Here is a 21,510-nt window from a genome sequence, read left to right as displayed (position 1 = left end):
GTATTTTATTCTCTTTGAAGCAATGGTAAATGGGAGTTCACTCATGATTTGACTCTCTGTTTGTCTGTTATTGGTGTATAGGAATGCTTGTGATTTTTGCACATTGATTTTGTATCCTGAGACTTTGCTGAAGTTGCTTATCAGCCTAAGGAGATTTTGGGCTGAGATGATGGGGTTTTCTAAATATATAATCATGTCATCTGCAAACAGGGACAATTTGACTTCCTCTTTTCCTAACTGAATACCCTTGATTTCTTTCTCCTGCCTGACTGCCCTGGCCAGAACTTCCAACACTATGTTGAATAGGAGTGGTGAGAGAGGGCATCCCTGTCTTGTGCCAGTTTTCAAAGGGAATGCTTCCAGTTTATGCCCATTCAGTATGATATTGGCTGTGGGTTTATCATAAATAGTTCTTATTATTTTGAGATATGTCCCATCAATACCTAGTTTATTGAGAGTTTCTAGCATGAAGGGCTGTTGAATTTTGTCGAAGACATTTTCTGCATCTATTAAGATATTCATGTGGTTTTGTCTTTGGTTTTGTTTATATGATGCATTATGTTTATTGATTTGCATATGTTGAACCAGCCTTGCATCCCAGGGATGAAGTCAACTTGATCATGGTGGATAAGCTTTTTGATGTGCTGCTGAATTAGGTTTGCCAGTATTTTATTGAGGATTTTTGCATCAATGTTCATCAGGGATATTGGTCTGAAATTCTCTTTTTCTGTTGTGTCTCTGACAGGCTTTGGTATCAGGATGATGCTGGCCTCATAAAATGAATTAGGGAAGATTCCCTCTTTTTCTATTGATTGGGGTAGTTTCAAAAGGAATGGTACCAGCTCCTCTTTGTACCTCTGGTAGAATACAGCTGTGAATCTGTCTGGTCCTGGACATTTTTTGGTTGGTAGGCTATTAATTATTGCCTTCATTAAGGAGCATGTTATTGGTCTATTCAGGGATTCAACTTCTTCCTGGTTTAGTCTTGCGAGGGTGTATGTGTCCAGGAATTTATCCATTTCTTCTAGATTTTCTAGTTTATTTGTGTAGAGGTGTTTATAGTATTATCTGATGGGAGTTTGTATTTCTGTGAGATTGGTGGTGATATCCCCTTTATCATTTTTTATTGTGTCTATTTGATTCTTCTCTCTTTCCTTCTTTATTAGTCTTGATAGTGATCTATCAATTTTGTTGATCTTTTCAAAAAACCAGCTCCTGGATTCATTGATTTTTTGAAGGGTTGTTGGTGTCTCTATCTCCTTCAGTTCTGCTCTGATCTTAGTAATTTCTTGTCTTCTGCTGGCTTTTGAACGTGTTTGCTCTTGCTTCTCTAGTTCTTTTAATTGTGATGTTAGGGTGTCAATTTTAGATCTTTCCTGCTTTCTCTTGTGGGCATTTAGTGCTATAAATTTCCCTCTACACACTGCTTTAAACATGTCCCAGAGAGTCTGGTATGTTGTGTCTTTTTTCTCATTGGCTTCAAAGAACATCTTTATTTCTGTTTTCATTTTGTTACGTACCCAGTAGTCATTCAGGAGCAGATTGCTGAGTTTCCTTGTGGTTGAGCAGTTTTGTGTGAGTTTCTTAATCCTGAGTTCTAGTCTGATTGCACTGTGGTCTGAGAGACAGTCTGTTATAATTTCTGTTCTTGTACATTTGCTGAGGAGTGCTTTACTTCCAACTATGTGGTCAATTTTGGAATAAGTGTGATGTGGTGCTGAGAAGAATGTATATTCTGTTGATTTGGGGTAGGAGTTCTGTAGATGTCTATTAGGTCTGCTTGGTGCCGAGGTGAGTTCAATTCCTGGGTATCCTTGTTAACTTTCTGTCTCGTTGATCTATCTAATGTTGACAGTGGGGTGTTAAAGTCTCCCATTATTATTGTGTGGGAGTCTAAGTCTCTTTGTAGGTCTCTAAGAACTTGCTTTATGGATCTGGGTGCTCCTGCACTGGGTGCATATATATTTAGGATAATTAGTTCTTCTTGCTGAACTGATCCCTTTACTGTTATGTAATGGCCTTCTTTGTCTCTTTTGATCTTTGTTGGTTTAAAGTCTGCTTTATCAGAGACTAGGATTGCAACCCCTGCTTCTTTTGTTGTTTACCATTTGCTTGGTAGATCTTCCTCCATCCCTTTATTTTGAGCCTATGTGTGTCTCTGCACATGAGATGGGTCTCCTGAATACAGCAGACTGATGGGTCTTGACTCTTTATCCAATTTGCCAGTCTGTGTCTTTTAATTGGAGCATTTAGCCCATTTACAGTTAAGGTTAATATTGCTATGTGTTAACTTGATCCTGTCATTATGATGTTAGCTGGTTATTTTGCTCATTAGTTGATGCAGTTTCTTCCCAGCATCGATGGTCTTTACAATTTGGCATGTTTTTGCAGTGGCTGGTACCAGTTGTTCCTTTCCAAGTTTAATGCTTCCTTTAGGAGCTCTTGTAAGGCAGGCCTGGTAGTGACAAAATCTCTAAGCATTTGCTTCTCTGCAAAGGATTTCATTTCTCCTTCACTTATGAAACTTAGTTTGGCTGGATATGAAATTCTGAGTAGAAAATTCTTTTAAGAATGTTGAATATTGGCCTCCACTCTCTTCTAGCTTGTAGTTTCTGCCGAGAGATCCGCTCTTAGTCTGATGGGCTTCCCTTTGTGGGTAATCCGACCTTTCTTTCTGACTACCCTTAACATTTTTTCCTTCATTTCAACTTTGGTGAATCTGGCAATTATGTGTCTTGGAGTTGCTCTTCTCGAGGAGTATCTTTGTGGCGTTCTCTGTATTTCCTGAATTTGAATGTTGGCCTGCCTTGGTAGGTTGGGGTTATATCCTGGGTCATATCCTGAAGAGTGTTTTCCAACTTGGTTCCATTCTCCCCGTCACTTTCAGGTACACCAATCAGATGTAGATTTGGTCTTTTCACATAGTCCCATATTTCTTGGAGGCTTTGTTCATTTCGTTTTACTCTTTTTTCTCTAAACTTCTCTTCTCGCTTCATTTCATTCATTTGATCTTTAATCACTGATACCCTTTCTTCCACTTGATCAAATCAGCTACTGAAGCTTGTGCATGTGTCACGTAGTTCTCATGCCATGGTTTTCAGCTCCATCAGGTCATTTAAGGTCTTCTCTATGCTATTTATTCTAGCTTGCCATTTGTCTAATATTTTTTCAAGGTTTTTAGCTTCTTTGCAATGGGTTTGAACATCTTCCTTTAGCTTGGAGAAGTTTGTTATCACTGATCGTCTAATGCCTTCTTCTCTCAACTCGTCAAAGTCATTCTGCATCCAGCTTTGTTTCATTGCTGGCGAGGAGCTGCATTCCTTTGGAGGAGAAGAGCTGCTCTAATTTTTAGAATTTTCAGCTTTTCTGCTCTTGTTTCTCCCCACCTTTGAGGTTTTGTCTACATTTGGTCTTTAATGATGGTGATACACAGATGGGGTTTTGGTGTGGATGTCCTTTCTGTTTGTTAGTTTTCCTTCTGTCAGGACCCTCAGCTGCAGGTCTGTTTTGCTGGAGTTTGCTGGAGTGTGCTGGAGGTCCACTCCAGATGCTGTTTGCCTGGGTATCACCAGTGGAGGCTACAGAACAGCAAATATTGCAGAACGGCAAATGTTGCTGCCCGATCGTTCCTCTGGAAGCTTCAACTCAGAGCGGACCCGGCTTTATGAGGTTTCAGTCGGCCCCTATTGGGAGGTGTCTCCCAGTTAGGCTACTCAGGGGTCAGGGACCCACTTGCGGGGGCAGTCTGTCCGTTCTCAGATCTCAAACTCCGTGCTGGGAGAACCACTACTCTCTTGAAAGCTGTCAGACAGGGGCCTTTAAGTCTGCAGAAGTTTCTGCTGCCTTTTGTTCAGCTATGCCCTGTCCTCAGAGGTGGAGTCTACAGAGGCAGGCAGGCCTCTCTGAGCTTCGGTGGGCTCCACCCAGTTCAAGCTTCCGGGCCACTTCGTTTACCTACTCAAGCCTCAGCATTGGCAGATGCTCCTCCCCCAGTCTTGCTGTGGCCTTGCATTTCGATCTCAGACTGCTGTGCCAGCAGTGAGTGAGGTTCTGTGGGCATAGGACCGTCCAAGCCAGGTGCGGGATATAATCTCCTGGTGGGCCGTTTGCTAAGACCATTGGAAAAGTGCAGTATTAGGGTGGGAGTGTTCCAATTTTCCAGGTACCATCTGTCAGGGCTTCCCTTTGCTAGGAAAGGGAATTCCCTGACTCCTTGCACTTCCCTTATACCTCTTTTCTTTCTAAATTACAGTCACAGGTATGTCTTTAGCAGTGTGAGAATGGACTAATACATCACTGAATAAATGTCATAAACAATATATATAATATTTTCATATTATTTACAGCTAAATACGTATTTTAAATCATATTTACATTTAGCATTGTCAGGATTGGTTCCAGAACAGACTTCTCTGCCCCAAACACACTCCTGAAAAAAAAAGTGAAGAGAAATAAACAATGCTTACTGCTCCATTAATCCAAGAAGCATAATCACTACAAAGGAAAGCAGCAAGATTTGCGAGTTCTTCTATAGTCCCCAGGCGACCACAGGGAATTCTGTCAATCATTTCTTTCTCAAATGTTCCAGTTGGGTCCAGACGGCTAAAGGCACCCTTAGAAATTAAGAAAACAATTGGGTTGTGTTGGGTTTTTCAATCAACTCCTTTCCTACTTAAGAAAAAAATGTGTATAAAATGGCATGCTACCATGCAGCTTAAAACCTCAGGCTTTGTAAGTAAAAAACAATTTCACCAAATTCTTCTTTAAAAAAAAAAATACATCACTGGAAAATATAACCCTTTTAATCTTAGTTTCTTCTATGTAAAATGAGGATATCTATCTTAGCTACCTCACAAAACTGTTATAAGCATCAAATGAAAAAAATGTATATAAAGGTACTCTGAAATATGTACAAGCTTAGGTGGTAAAGGCAGTGGTATTACTGGCTTTTCATTTAATAAACACAGAAAAGCGGCTCATAGGAAATATTTAAGAGGAAATTCCTTTTCTTTCATCCCAAAATATTAGAAAAGGAAGAAAACAAGGATGTAGAAATTCAATTAGATTCTAGACAGAGAAAAACTATAACTAAATTTGCCAAACAATTTGCTTTCTGTCAGTGACGTGAAGGAACAAACCAAGATGAATTACGGATGTGCACTGATTAATAAAAACAACTGGATTTTTCTGTACTAGTGCCTTGAAGTTTAGGTGACAGTTTTCCTCAATAACGTGGCCAGAAGATAGAACAAACACTCAGAGGACTCCATGAGAGACCTCCAGTTCTTCCCAGGAGGGTATAAAGCCCAGAGACAAGGGGTAGCAACTGGTCCCAATCCTGGTTCTAAAAAGTGCATGCTAGGGAGTTTCTACACTTCAGTTTTCTTTTAATCTCTTTAACAGTAAATAGTTATTATTTGGGTACAACTCCTATCTCAGTGGCTAGACTATAAACTTAGTGGTAAGCACTTTCTTAGAGATATTTCTGTATCTTTCTCAGTACCCTTGCATACAGTGAACAGTCAATAAAGATAGGTTAAATAAATAAATAAAACGCAGGTGATTTTTCCCTAGATATTGGTATCCTGGAGAGAAGCATTTGTGTCTATAAGCCTCTTTTCAGATATGCTTAGGACATGGCCACCCTGAATCATGTATTTTAATGTTATGTTTTTAAGTTTCTTTCCACTAACTGTATTAGACTGTTTAGTATTGAATTGTCAGATAAATAAGATAGTCAATCAAGTTGCAATCACTCAGGAAGTTTTTATTTCTACTTCCCATCCTTTAAACTGCTAAATAAACTAATATGGACATTTCCAAGTTATTACTTAATACCCAGAGCTACCTATAACCCAAATATCCCTTAGTATTATTTTCCAATATGTTTACACAAGTGAAACAAGTTACCAAATTTTGCCTGACCTTTCAACATTACATCTGGTTGGCATTATAAATACCTGCTTTAGGTAAAAACCAAGAGAAGTGTGAGGGTGAAGTTATTTTGGAATAATGAGAGAGCAGAGAAGCTGTGGACATTCTGAGCAACATCTGTGACAACATTAGAGATAATTACAAGTTGCAATGAGTATCTGCAAGGATTATTACTTACAGGTGAAATCCATGCTGTCAGAAGGATTCATAATCAGAGAGATGTGGGCGTTAGATGACATGCATAATTGACTGAGAGTGAAAGGGCACAAGCATGAGTCAAGGAAAATGCTACCTACCTATAGCAAGACAAAGACTGTATAATAAGTTACTGGAGCATCTCTCAAACTATAAATATAGTTACATTTCCTTGATTTTTTTTTAAAAAAGGACGTCAGACAATGTAAGAGCCTTTAAAATGTCGTGAAAGTTAACAAATACAGGACAATAATCACTGAAGCAAATCAGATAAAGTGCCAACACTGATGGCATAAAAGATCCCAAAAGATTAAGACACTGAAATTGACATTATGAAGAAATTGCATAGCTGCTATATTCCTGCCCGCCTCCTTATTTCTTATATTCGATAATGAATAAAGGCAAAGGCCTCTTCCTTAGAACCAGGGCTCTAAACCCAGGCATCTCTGGAAAGTCCTTTACACAACAACCAGAATATATCTATCAGTGTTTCATTATTTATCATTCACAATGTGATAACAAGCAAAATACAACTTACTTTGGTTTTTATAGGCCCTGGTTGAATCACATTGAATCGCATTCCATATTTACCCCATTCAGCTGCAAGAGACCTAAAAATTAAAATCGACAACATACATTCTGAGATATTATACCATATGTTAAAAACAGTAATAACTGAGACTCACTAGATGCTTACTACATGTCAGAGATTACAACCCCAAGATGTAGGTACTATTATCGCTCCCTATATTACAGATAATGTAACTAAGGCACAGAGAGGTTAAATAATTTTCTCTGTGTCAAATGGCCAATTTGTCAATCTGAAGAGGTCTAGCTTCAGTCTGTACCCTTAGTCACTCTACTGTACAACCTACCCTTTACATTTTCGTGTCCTTAACCACTATGCTGTACCACCTACCATTTGTAGTTTAGAATATAAAGTCCAATGTCAATATACATTTTTAGAGTAGGTATTCGTTACTCACATAAAAACGTGAGTGCTTTATGCCCTTCCCTCACATTTTCTGGAGTTGAGTCTTATAGTTACAAAGTTCATTATAACTTTACTCATAGCCCTGTACATTGGATTACAATGTCTATAACATCAAAAGTGTTTTATTTGAGTAAAAGATTACATCGACTGAAAATATTAACCACATCCATGTCTAACTAGGCTGTAATATAATTGTTGAACTAAACTTGAAAGGAAATAGGAATCTAACAAAATCTTGCTTAATGTCCTGAAGCAAAATATAACACTAATAGCAAACAAAGAACTTCAAAGGAAGTTGTTTTAAAAGCTTACTTTACAGATAGCTCTTTTAAAATCTAAATTCATTTTAGGAATTTACATTCATACATATATTTGTGTGTATATATACTTAATGTAATTTCAAATAATGACAAGGTAGCTTAAAAGAATACATATGATGCAAATGAGGAAGACAGGATAATTTGAAAGAAAGAAGGAAAGAAAAAAAAGCAAGATAAAGAGAGAGAAAAGCCAGGATAATGAAATATAATGGAGCCAAGAATGAAGTTAATATCTAAATTTACTGAAGTGTGTGACATTCCATATAACTGCAACAGTCACATCACAAACTGGTATCTATTCATCCCATGACTCTATACAAAAAAGGTAAGCCTAATCAGTTACACAATCCACAGTACCCATAAAGAAAAAGCAAGCTAATTGTTCAGGAAAAGCACAATTGTTTCTAATACGAAAAATTGTTTAAGTCTTTCCAGACTTACAAAAGGAAAATTGTGTAGTATAACAATCTCCTTAAGATACTGTATCCTTGCAATAGATAAAATAAGCTAAGTTCAAAGTTGACAAATGGGATCTAATCAAACCAAAGAGCTTCTGCACAGCAAAAGAAAGCATCATCAGAGTGAACAGGCAACCTACAGAATGGGAGAAAAGCTTTGCAATGTATCCATCTGATAAAGGGCTAATATCCAGAATCTACAAAGAACTTAAAGAACTTAAACAAATTAAACACAAGCAACCCCAACAAAAAGTGGCCAAAGGATATGAACAGACACTTCTCAAAAGAAGATATTTATGCAGCCAACAAACTATGAAAAAAAAAAGCTCATCATCACTGATCATTAGAGAAATGCAAATCAAAACCACAATGAGATATCATCTCACACCAGTTAGAATGGCAATCATTAAAAAGTCAGGAAACAACAGATGCTGGAGGGGATGTTGAGAAATAGGAACACTTTTACACTGTTGGTGGGAGTGTAAATTAGTTCAGCCATCGTGGGAGAGAGTGTGGCGATTCCTCAAGGATCTAGAACCAGAAATACCATTTGACCCAGCAATCCCATTACTGGGTATATACCCAAAGGATTATAAATCATTCTATTATAAAGACACATGCACACATATGTTTATTGCAGCATTGTTCTTAATAGCAAAGACTTAGAACCAACCCCAATGCCCATCAATGATAGACTGGATAAAGAAAATGTGGCACATATACACCATGGAATACTATGCAGCCATAATAAAGGATGAGTTCATATACGTTGCAGGGAAGTGGATGAAGCTGAAAACCATCATTCTGAGGAAACTATCGCAAGAACAGAAAACCAAACACCCCAAGTTCTCATTCATAAGTGGGAGCTGAACAATGAGAACACATGGACACAGGGAGGGGAACATCACACACTGGGCCTGTCGAGGGTTGGGGAACTAGGAGAGGGATAGCATTAGAAGAAATACCTAATGTAAATGACGGCTTGATGGGTGCTGCAAACCACCATGGCACATGTATACCTATGTAACAAACCTGCACATTCTGGACATGTATCCCAGAATGTAAACTATAATAATTTTAAAAATGGGCTAAGTTCTATGAATCTATCAGACATCCATTAATACAGTCTTACAGCATCACTTCAAAGGTCAATTCAGTAAACCCAGTTCTACAGAATAGGGTACATGTAATCTAAAGATAGCCTGTTAATCTGACTTAATCCATGAATGTATTTTAGAGAAATGGGTGGGCTGTATATCTTTCAGACAGAACATACATAAAAATTGCTTCTCTGAGTGATGTTTTTGACAAACTTCATTGCCATAGCTACCCTGGGCATTTATTTATAGTGTATCTACTCTAAATTGCTTCATGTCTTAATAGAATTACTGTACTGAGCAGAGTCTATATTATCCTATGAAAAACTGAGCAACCTGTTAAGAAAATCTGCCTAGAGGAAAAGCCATCCTCTCTGTGCTCAGAGGTGTGTCAGATACATTTGTTCAATTGCTAGCATGATCTTTCAACTGTCATTAAGCTAGCTGATATACTGAAGAACTACTGTAATCTGATAATGAATCTACCTCATACAGTTAGCTCTGCATGTTAAATTGCTAAGAACAATATATTCAATATGTTAGCCATTATTATTGTTCATTCAACAAATGTTTATCATACACTTACCATGTATCAATACTATAAATACTGCTTAGCCTCAAATAAAGTCAGTCCCTGCTCTCAAAAGAGCAGTCCCTCCCTCTCAAGAGAGGTGAGCTTGATTATATAATGAATTAGTTACTAGGCTGGGAATTGTGTGATGTGAGCCATACCTGCTTAAAAGAAGAAGAACCTAAGTGGGAGTGACAGGGAAGGCTTCTCTGAAGAGGTAACATTTGAGCTGACGGGTGAAGAAGGATTAGGAGTTTGCTGCAAAAGGCAGGAGAAAGGAGGAGCTGACAGATTAAGGAGGTAGGATGGTGACATGGTTTGGCTCTGTGTCCCCACCCAAATCTCACCCTGAATTGTAATAATCCCCACATGTCAAGGGTGGGACCAGGTAGACAAAACTGAATCCTGAAGGCAGTTTTCCCCACGCTGTTCTCGCGATAGTGAGTGAGTTCTCACAAGATCTCACAGTTTTATAAGGGGCTTCCCCCTTCACATGGCACTCATTCTCTCTCTTGCTGCCCTGTGAAGAGGTGCCTTCCACCATGATTGTAAGTTTCCTGAGGCCTCCCTAGCCATGTGGAACTGTGAGTCAATTAAAGCTCTTTTCTTTATAAATTACCCAGTCTCAGGTATTTCTTCATAGCAGCATGAGAACGGACTAATACAGATGGAGAAAGGAAGACAGCCAAGGCATATGGGTCAGTATGAGTAAAGGACAAGGGCCCAAACAACATGTAGAATTTGGGAACCTACAATGCCTTATTTAGTATGACTGTGTACTATAAAGTATGAGAAGAAGGTTGATGGCAACTCAAGCTGTAAAGGAAGGCACATGTTTACTGAGCATCTATTATATGCAGGAACACAATAAAAGCAGCACCAAATCAGTTCTTAAAGGACATGAGATGAAAACCTCTAACAAGATTGAAGGGTTCTCACAAAACAAATATTGACAATGAACAAATGCTGCCAAAATAGTCAAGTTCTCATCCTTTATTTCCAACACCACATGACCTTAAAAATGGTAATTATCTCTATTCAGACTAAGATTCAGCTTGTGAATAAATATTTCTTTCTGTCTCAAACTAATGTGTATTTACTGACTTAAATATTAAAAATGCTCTGGGATTACTAAAAGAAGAGTACCATAATTCAGCTGAACAAGCATGGAGCACCAGCTATGGACCAGAACCTTCTGGGTAATAAGGATGCAAACATATGGCCCTTTCTCTCACAGAACTCATGCTGAAGTGGGGAAGTCAGATTGCTTAATGTTAACGGAGAAACCCCATCTCTACTAAAAGTACAAAATTAGACAGGTATGGTGGCATATGCCTGTAATCCCAGCTATTTGGAAGGCTGAGGCAGGAAAATCACTTGAACCCAGGAGGTACAGGTTGTGGTGAGCCAAGATCGCACCATTGCACTCCAGCCGGCCATGCCCTGCTCTCTGCCTCTGCTATATTGGTATATTACCTTCATTTTAGAATCTACTTATTAGTGTTTGTCCTCTCACTAGATTGGATTAAACAAAGTTTTAAGGCAGAGAGGAGGAAATGATTACAGAGAAAATATCCCAAAGGAAGTAAGCAAAACATCACAGCAAAATTCCAACAACAATATAACTCAGGCATAGACATAGGAAAGCTGTATGGTATGTTTAGGGAAACATGGAACAGTTAATGGAAATTATAAATGGAATAGTAAAAAATTTAAACTCAGCTGACAATGAGGACTGTTCTATTTCCATCACTATCATATCCCTAGGACGAAGCACATATAAGGTATATAATAAATACTTATTGAATAAATAAATTAATTAACAATGGCCAGAGACAAGTCTGTTTAGAATGCCATAGTGAGTTCTGGCTTTTATTCCAAAGAGTGACAGGAAATGATCTAAGATTTTTAGCTGGGGAGTGTCGTGAGCAGACATACATGTTCTTAGAAAGATAATTCTGGTGAAAATGTGAATAAAAAATACAGGGGGAAGAGACTGGTAGCAAAGAAATATACCGTGATTACAGCAAGCCAGACAAGCAATGAAATGATGAGAATCCCCATTTTAACAAAGACAATGGAGAACAAATTCAAAAAGCAATCATGGCTGGGTATGGTGGCTCATGCCTGTAATCCCAGCACTTTGGGAGGCTGAGGCAGGATGATTTCTTGAGGTCAGAAGTTCCAGACCAGTCTGGGCAACACAGTAAGACCTCATCTCTACAATTTTTAAAAATTAGCCAGGCACTGTGGCACCTCCCTGTAGTCCCAGCTACTTGGGAGGTTAAGGTGGGAGGATTGCTTGAGTCTGGGAGATTAAGGCCGCAATAAGCTATGATTGTGCCACTGCAGTCCAGCTTGGGCAACAGAGTGAAGTCCTGTCTCAGAGAAAAAAAAAAAAAAGCAGTTATACTCTGCTGAGAGAAGGCCACTGGACTTGGCAAGTTCTCATAGTCTGTGTTAGTCCCATTAACCTTAAACAGTATGTGAAATAAAAGAATAAAGATGTGCTTATGAGAGGGGTTAGGGATGGCACTGATAAAGATCTTTGGGAGAGCAAAAAAGCTATAGTCCTGTGGTGTCTAATACATAGCCACTAGCCATATACAACTATTAATTTTTAAAATTTAGTTTCTCAGTCATAGTGGGATATTCCAAGGGTTCAATATCTGCATGTGGCTATTGGATAGTGCATATTTACAGAACATTTCCATCACTGCAGAAAGTTCCACAGGACAATACTGCTATAGACAAATAAGACTTATCTGGGAGATAAAATGCGTGTCTCATGGTGAATCCAAGTCTTTGTTTTACTTTTCTCTGGATGGACACCAGAAAGCAAGAATTTAGTTCCCTGCGCCACCGAACTGTATTAGTTACGTTCAGCAACAGGATTGACAAGGAAGTACTTACTTGCTCATGGCTTCCACACCTGCTTTGGCAGAAGCACTTGGTACTACAAAACCTGAACCAGTCTCAGCATAGATAGTGGTAATAGCAAGAAATGCTGCTCCTGAAATTTTAAAAGGATACAGTTGATTAGCAATATAGCTATATCACTTCACATAAGGAAAACATGATTTATAAAAATGGGATCTGATTAAAGAGGGTGTAAGAAAAACTGAAGTATTTTTTAAAACTTCACTCTAAATTAATGAGAGAATAAGAAAATTGATATGTCTTGCTACTAATCTTGTGATTTAGGATGGCCCAGTCTGCACTTACTTGGAATGCATGCCTGGTGAGTCAATACAAAAGCCCACATCTCAGAGGCATGCCCCTATTGCACCTTGTATAATCAGCTGGTCAGAATTCCCATTAACTAAATACTACTTGAATAAGAATAAATCAGAATTAAAATTAAACTAGCAGGGACTTCTGCCTCCAGCCATAATGAACTTACCCTTCTGCTATAAACATCAAGAAAACTGAGTAAGATATATGCTACAATTATATACAGATACTGCACAGCAGGCAGGGAAGGACTATGATCTCTGAGAGAAGGAAAATGAATAAGCCCTGAAATACTCTAGATTTCTGCCTAAAGGTACTATATAGATGGAAGGATGAGGAGGAGGAACCTAAGCAGAAAATGGCATTCACACCGAGTTAAGAAGATAGAGATCGGTTTGGGGAGCCTGAGGAAACTAAGGTTTCTAAGAGTTCCTCCAAGGAGGAAAGTAGGCAGAGATATTAATAGAACTCCATAAAGCTGCATGGAATCTCAATGAGTCTTTAGATAAATAATAAGCTATACATGTTTAGTGTGAGATTCCATGAGGCCTAGCAGAGAACAACTATCAGGAAGCTGTAAGTGATGCAATTCCCAGAGCTCGCATAGGGCTGGGAGACATGTGAGTTCTAAGCAGCTTCACTGAACATTCAGGGCTTTCAGTAGAGAGCTCAGGAAAAAAAAACATGACTTAGTAGGAGGGTTAAATTAGCCCCAAAGTAAAGACTACTATATACCTGCTGAAATAAAGCTTTAAAATGACCCTTAAAATGATTACGCTGATGCACAAGTAATTTAAAAGCTTTCCAAAATAACAAAAAAATCACACACCTCAAAAAAAAAAATTAAAATACACACAGACACAAGTACACAACAACAACATAGCATTCACAGCATGCAATAAAAAATTACTACACATAAAGACACAGAAACCTAACAAGGAGGAAAATGACTAATAGACAAAGAGTCCCAGAAATGACAGAGAAGACAGAAGTAGCAGACAAATAGCCTTTTAATACTCTTACAAATATTTTTAAAGATTTCACTGAAAATATTAATATGATGAGAAAAATGGAAAATACAAAATAGAAACCAATACGGCTTCTAAAGCAGAAAAATACAATATGTGAAATGAAAAACTGAACAAATAAGCTTAGCTGTAGAAGAAAAGATCCACGAATCTGAAGACACAGCAATATAAACTATCTAAAATGAAAGACAAATGGGAAAAAAAATCTGAGGAAAAACCCAGAATATCACTGACCTGTGGAACAATATCTAGCATTCTAACAAACGTATAATTGGAGTCACAGAGGAAGAAAATGTACTTGAATAAGGACTTTAAAAATTCCAAATTTGGTAAAAACTGTAACTTACAGATGCAGAAAGCTAAATGAATCCCAAGCAGGATAAACAGGGGGAAAAAAATAAAGACATTGTCATAATCAATAACTGAAAACCAGTGATATATAGAATCTTAATAGCAGCCAAAGGTAAAAATAAACAATAAAAATACGCAAACACAGATAAAAATTTTCATTGTCTTCTCATTTCTAAAAATATAAGTTAGAAGACAATGGAGCTACATTTTTAAGGTGCCGAAAGAAGCTTGTTAACTCTGAATTCCATATCCATCAAAAATACCCTTCAAAAATCAAGATGATATGAAAATGACATTATAGAGAAACAGATTGTCAAAAGGAAAGAAATAGTAAATATGCAGGTAAATATAAAATATTTTTTCTTGTTTTCTAAATCTCTTTTTAAAATAACTGTATAAAAGCTATATTAAAAAGTGACACTGTACATATAGTGGTCAATAGTATCTAGGACACAGCAGGTTCTCAATAAATTAACTGAATGAGGCCAGGCACAGTGGCTCTCGCCTGTAATCCCAGCACTTTGGGAGACCAAGAGGAGCAGATCGTCTGAGGTCAGGAGTTTGAGACCAGTCTGGCCAACATGGTGAAACCCTGCCTCTACTAAAAATACAAAAATTAGCCAGGTGTGGTAGGGCATGCCTGTAATTCCAGCTACTCAGGAGGCTGAGGCAGGAGAATCACTTGAAACCAGGAGGCAGAGGATGCAGTGAGCCAAGATGATGCCATTGCACTCCAGGCTGGGTCACAAGAGCGAGACTCCATCTCAAAAAAAGACAGACAGACAGACAGACAGACAGGCAGAAAGAAAGAAAGAAAGAAAGAAAGAAAGAAAGAAAGAAAGAAAGAAAGAAAGAAAGAAAGAAAGAAAGAAAGGAAGAAAGGAAGAAAGGAAGAAAGGAAGAAAGGAAGGAAAGGAAGGAAAGGAAGGAAAGGAAGGAAAGGAAGGAAAGGAAGGAAAAAGGAAGGAAAAAGGAAGGAAAGGAAGGAAAGGAAGGAAAGGAAGGAAAGGAAGGAAAGGAAGGAAAAAGGAAGGAAAGGAAGGAAAGGAAGGAAAGGAAAGAAAGGAAGGAAGGAAAGGAAGGGAAGGAAGGAAGGAAGGAAGAAGGCAGGCTTAAAAGAATAATCTTTAGGTCCTGAGAAATCAGTGATTTTTCTCTTCTTATTTATTCATAACACTGGATAAGACAATAATATTTGCAAGAGGATCAAAATAAGTTTACATCTTTTACATAACAGTAAATACTTTTAGAAATTTAAATTTGAAGGACTACAAGGAAAGTATTTTGAAGAATATTCAGATAAGTTTTTTCTCTGCTCCATATATTTAGTTTCTCTTTCTCTCAGCATTTTCCAGAGTAGAAAGAAAACTCAGCACATCCTGGGAAACACGGGGGTGGAGGAGGGGGCAGGAGTACCATTTTGAGGATAGGAAAAAATAAGAATGGTTATGTTAGTCATTCTGGTAACTCCTTTTATATATCAAACAGGCTTTCAGATCGCTGAAAATTACTTTGCTTCCAAAATCGTACTCTGTGAAAGAGGAGGGATGTAGAACATTAGTGAGCTCCATTACAGTACACTGACAACAGATGCTAACTGCATCATTCTTATAGCAAAATTACAAAAAAAAAAAAAAAAAAAAACTGCTTTAAAAGTGACAAATATAAAGCAAATGCTCCAATGGAAAGTGCACTATCTTTCAACTAAGACTGAACAGATACATTTCTCCAAGCGTGGGAAAGGAGTTAAGCCATCCTAACACAATTTAGATGCTGAAATGAAAGTTATTTTACTATTCTCTTTATCCCTTTAGGTTTTATTTTCTCAGCCTAGAAAATTTGGGTAGCCCACCTCTTAGAATGAGATACTGTGGCTTTTAATTCTCCTGAGTGTAAAAGGGAGATGAAAGTTTGAAACTGCACTGTTCCAATAGCATTAATGCTGCAAGGTGAAACAATTAGTAGCTTCAGAAAAATGAACAGTGGTGCTAAAGTGCAAAGCAAAGAATTCCTAGATCCCCAGGGTTAGTCACATTTATTTTCCTTCTTGTACAGAGTCCCATTATTTCAATTAGAATAACTGCCCATGGAAAAGCTTTATAAAAGGCAAGTTTCTAACAGCTCAGAGCATACAATAGAAATGAATTTATATTATTAATGAGGTTAAGAAAATAGAGAAGGGAAGCAATAAATGAAATAAATATGCTAGCCCATCCTTCGTTATTTTGAAATGGAAAAAATAGTAATAAAAGAACATCAAAAATCATATTATCTATCAAAAAAGCTATGATATGTGCAAGATTATGATTTAAAAGATTCAAAAGCTCTAAAATCTGGTTTCAGTACAAACTATGAAAACTGAAAGATTCACTAAACAATTTTAGTTCCAGTGACCAACAGAAGGGGAATAGTACAGACACCTGGGCTCAGAAATTGATTCCACTATTTACTAGCTGTATAGCTATGAGACTTTGGGGAAGTCGCATCCCTGCTCTGGACCCTAGATTTATCTCCTGTAAAACAGGAACGTAAGAAGTGTCCAGCAAATGTCATTAGATTCTAAGAACTACTTGTTAATTTACTGCTGTTATTGATTCCACCTATTACTCTTCTGCTCTCATGCAAAAAGATTGCCATTTACTACCTGTGTATTAATAATTTGGCAAGTTGTGTTACGAAACATCACCAGAATGGAAGGTAACTGTATAAGCCAAGACTCCAACAGGCATCCCAGTCCCCTAGTTTCATGGACACATCTAAGACTTTGTTGAACCGCCGGTAGGTCAGGGCTGCTACACATGGTTGAGCAGTGCATAAGGGTGCCATTCTAAGCAAGCATGTTTTACATTACAGATATTACATGATTATTTACTTATTTCAAAATTTTCTGGTTGTTCTGAGGGTTTCCTTTCTAACAAGACAAGAAATATGTGTGGGCGGAATGACCCCACGTAAAGATCCCATGCCCTAATTCCTAAGAACTGAATTTCTTATTTTACATGGCAAAATAACTTTGAAGATGTTAAGAAAGATTACAGAATTTAAGAGAGGGACCTTTCTGGGATTATCCAAGTAACACAGTCTAATCACATAAACCCTTAAAAACAGATAACTTTCTCTGGCTGTAGTCAGAAAGATGAATTTTAAGGAGCAGGCAAGAGAGATGTGGTAGAAGGGAAAGTCAGTCCCCAAGCATGAGAAAGACATATTGTGGTATTACTGGCTCTGAGATGTACCAGTCCCTATGTAAGGATCAGAGAGAGGTCCCTAGGAGATAGGGTGGCCCTCAGCTGACAGCAACCATGAACATATACACTTCAGTCCTACAACCACAAGGAACTTGATTCTTCCAATGACCTGAATGAGCTTGGATATAGAGTCTTTCTAGAGCCTCCAAGACGTGAGCTCTGCTGGGTGACTCCTTGATATTAGCCTATAAGATCTGAAGCGGAGAAACCAGGCAAGCAACTCTGTGCATTTACTTGTGAAAAACAGAATTATAAAATTATAAGTGTTTGACATATTAAGCTGTTAAGTTTGTGGTCCTTTGTTGTAGCCACAATGGGGAACTAGCATAGTGTATTATGTCAATTTTCCAGCAAACAGAAATAAAGTATCTTAAGAATTTTTTTTAATCCTTGTTTAACTTTACCTATCACCAAAGGATAAAGTCCATATTGCTTGGCCTCATCTCCTACCCCTTCAGGCATTATACGTCACATATAAGCAACACTGAACTCCTTGTATGCCTAAATACACAACTGAGCTGTTGTTGCAGTTCTAACTCTTCTACTATTATTGCTAGCAATTAATCTTACTGACAATCATGGTAAGAAGACAAACTTCTCTGTCTTTTTGATGGGAGCACAGAGGATACCTGTCTCCCAGCCATTTTTCAATGACAGCCCATATGAAAATCTAAAAATCTTTAATTCTCTAAAAGCTACTCAAAATAGGACTATAACATTTAAAAACTAGAATAACCTTATATAAATAATATTATCTACTAAGGAAACACTTTTCTCATTTAAACATTTAATATAAATACATCCCTCATGTAGGCTGTTATTTTTAAGTTTAATTATAATAAGTGATATCAGGGCTCTGGTTTTTCTAACCAATTTTAATTATGAGTCAAAACCTAAGTTTCAGATAGTTGATGGTCCCCTTGTAAAAGATGTAAAAATACACCCACCTTGGAGGAAACTTAACATTTTCTTTCATAACTAACATTTACTGAGTACTAGTCTGGCCCAGGAACGATTCTTAACATTTTACAGACACTGGCTCATATAATCATTAGAGCAATCCTAGGAGAAAGGCTTTATTATTAACATTATTTTACAGAAAAGACAGGCACAGCAAGCTGATCTGTCCAAGTTGATAGGACTAACAAGTATTAACCAGGATTGGAACTAGGCAGTTAGGCTCTAGAGCCTGCACTCTTAACTACTATGTAACTACTACTGCCTTGCCAAGACATTTCTAATTACTACTTAGAAAGAAAAAAAAATCCTTTTCAAAATTCCCAAATCACTTTACCTTTACCTTATCTTCAAAAAACACCCAAATAAGGTACACAGTTGCTCTAAGAAATTTTAAATGATGAGGTTGAACTCTCCCATCAAACGAGATGACTCTACAAAAAGTGATTTTAAAAGGATACTAATACTGCCTTAATAAATTTCAACAGATAACTAAAAATGTGTTTTAAAATATTCTTTAGATGCACCCACTGTTCTAGAAAAAATATGTAGACACAATATAAAAAATGTACTCATGTGGTTCTTATATACATACGCTAAGCAACATACACCTTGCACTCACACTACTGACAAATAAGGAAAGCCTTCCACTATGCTCTACCCTTCCCACTTCTGAAACAAGGTGCATTTGCCAAATCATGAGTGAACTCCCGTTCACAACTGCTTCAAAGAGAATAAAATACCTAGGAATCCAACTTACAAGGGATGTAAAGGACCTCTTCAAGGAGAACTACAAACCACTGCTCAGTGAAATAAAAGAAGACACAAACAAATGGAAGAACATACCATGCTCATGGATAGGAAGAATCAATATCGTGAAAATGGCCATACTGCCCAAGGTTATTTATAGATTCAATGCCATCCCCATCAAGCTACCAATGAGTTTCTTCACAGAATTGGAAAAAAACTGCTTTAAAGTTCATATGGAACCAAAAAAGAGCCCGCATCTCCAAGACAATCCTAAGTCAAAAGAACAAAGCAGGAGGCATCACGCTACCTGACTTCAAACTATACTACAAGGCTACAGTAACCAAAACAGCATGGTACTAGTACCAAAACAGAGATACAGACCAATGGAACAGAACAGAGTCCTCAGAAATAATACCACACATCTACAACCATCTGATCTTTGACAACCCTGACAAAAACAAGAAATGGGGAAAGGATTCCCTATTTATTAAATGGTGCTGGGAAAACTGGCGAGCCATATGTAGAAAGTTGAAACTGGATGCCTTCCTTACACCTTATACGAAAATTAATTCAAGATGGATTAAAGACTTAAATGTCAGATCTAAAACCATTAAAACCCTAGAAGAAAACTTAGGCAATACCATTCAGGACATAGGCATGGGCAAGGACTTCATGTCTAAAACACCAAAAGCAACGGCAACAAAAGCCAAAATTGAGAAATGGGATCTAATTAAACTGAAGAGTTTCTGCACAGCAAAAGAAACTACCATCAGAGTGAGAATATTTTTACAAGAATATTTTTACAATCTACCCATCTGACAAAGGGTTAATATCCAGAATCTACCAAGAACTTAAAGAAATTTACAAGAGAAAAATCAAACCACCCCATCAAAAAGTAGGCAAAGGATATGAACAGACACTTCACAAAAGAAGACATTTATGCAGCCAACAGACACATGAAAAAATGCTCACCATCACTGGCCATCAGAGAAATGCAAATCAAAACCACAATGAGATACCATCTCACATCAGTTAGAAGGGTGATCATTAAAAAGTCAGGAAACAAGATGCTGGAGAGGATGTGGAGAAATAGGAACACTTTTACACTGTTGGTGGGACTGTAAACTAGTTCAACCATTGTGGAAGACAGTGTGTCAATTCCTCTAGGGTCTAGAACCAGAAATACCATTTGACCCAGCCATCCCATTACTGGGTATATACCCAAAGAATTATAAATCATGCTGCTATAAAGACACATGCACATGTATGTTTACTGTGGCATTATTCACAATAGCAAAGACTTGGAACCAACCCAAATGTCCATCAATGACAGACTGGATTAAGAAAATGTGGCACATATACACCATGGAATACTATGTAGCCATAAAAAAGGATGAGTTCATGTCCTTTGTAGGGGCATGGATGAAGCTGGAAACCATCACTCTTGGCAAACTACTGCAAGAACAGAAAACCAAACATCGCATGTTCTCACTCATAGGTGGGATTCGAACAATGAGAACACTTGGACACAGGAAGGGGAACATCACACACTGGGGCTTGTTGTGGAGTGGGGGCGGGGGGGAGGGATAGCATTAGGAGATATACCTGATGTCAATGACCAGTTAATGGGTGCAGCACACCAACATCACACATGTATACAAATGTAACAAACCTGTATGCTGTGCACATGTACCCTAGAACATAAAGTATTAAAAAAAAAAAGTCAGGAAACAACAGATGCTGGATAGGATGGGGAGAAATAGGAACACTTCTACACTGTTGGTGGGACTGTAAACTAGTTCAACCATTGTAGAAGACAGTGTGGCAATTCCTCAAGGATCTAGAACTAGAAATACCATTTGACCCAGCCATCCCATTACTGAGTATATACCCGAAGGATTATAAATCATGCTGCTATAAAGACACATGCACACGTATGTTTATTGTGGCCCTATTCACAATAGCAAAGACTTGGAACCAATCCAAATGTCCATCAATGATAGACTGGATTAAGAAAATGTCGCACATATACACCATGGAATACTATGAAGCCATAAAAACGGATGAGTTCATGTCCTTTTTAGGGACATGGATGAAGCTGGAAACCATCATTCTCAGCAAACTATCACAAGGACAGAAAACCAAACACCGCATGCTCTCACTCACAGGTGGGAACTGAACAGTGAGAACACCTGGACACAGGGCAGGGAACATCACACACCGGGGCCTGTAATGGGGTAGGGGTAGGGGGGAGAGATAGCATTAGGAGATATACCTAATGTAAATGATGGGTTAATAGGTGCAGCACACCAACATGGCACATGTATACATATGTAACAAACCTGCACGTTGTGCACATGTACCCTATAACTT

General features: G+C 37.9%; 1 protein-coding gene across 12 annotated transcripts in view; it reads right to left on the bottom strand.

The window, feature by feature from the left end:
- Positions 1–21,510, bottom strand: part of DECR1 (2,4-dienoyl-CoA reductase 1) — a 60,087-nt gene that overhangs the window by 17,719 nt on the left and 20,858 nt on the right. For 9 of the 12 annotated variants that reach the window (XR_012416493.1, XM_073999076.1, XM_073999077.1 and 6 more), the window contains 3 exons: positions 12,483–12,582; positions 6,668–6,740; positions 4,467–4,613 (listed from right to left, as the gene is read on the bottom strand). Coding sequence is in view for 8 of the 12 variants with exons in the window: in XM_073999076.1 (XP_073855177.1) it covers positions 4,467–4,613; positions 6,668–6,740; positions 12,483–12,582 (320 nt within the window). In the remaining 4 variants the exon portion in view is untranslated. Of the gene's footprint in view, positions 1–4,374; positions 4,614–6,667; positions 6,741–12,482; positions 12,583–21,510 lie in introns of all 12 variants that reach the window. The other 3 variants (XR_012416496.1, XR_012416498.1, XR_012416495.1) reach the window with 2 other exon arrangements.

This window comes from Macaca fascicularis, chromosome 8, assembly GCF_037993035.2.
Source record: "Macaca fascicularis isolate 582-1 chromosome 8, T2T-MFA8v1.1".
NCBI classification, from domain to species: domain Eukaryota; kingdom Metazoa; phylum Chordata; class Mammalia; order Primates; family Cercopithecidae; genus Macaca; species Macaca fascicularis.
The sequence above is the reverse complement of the archived record's forward strand: the minus strand, read 5'-3'. Positions and strand labels throughout refer to the sequence as shown.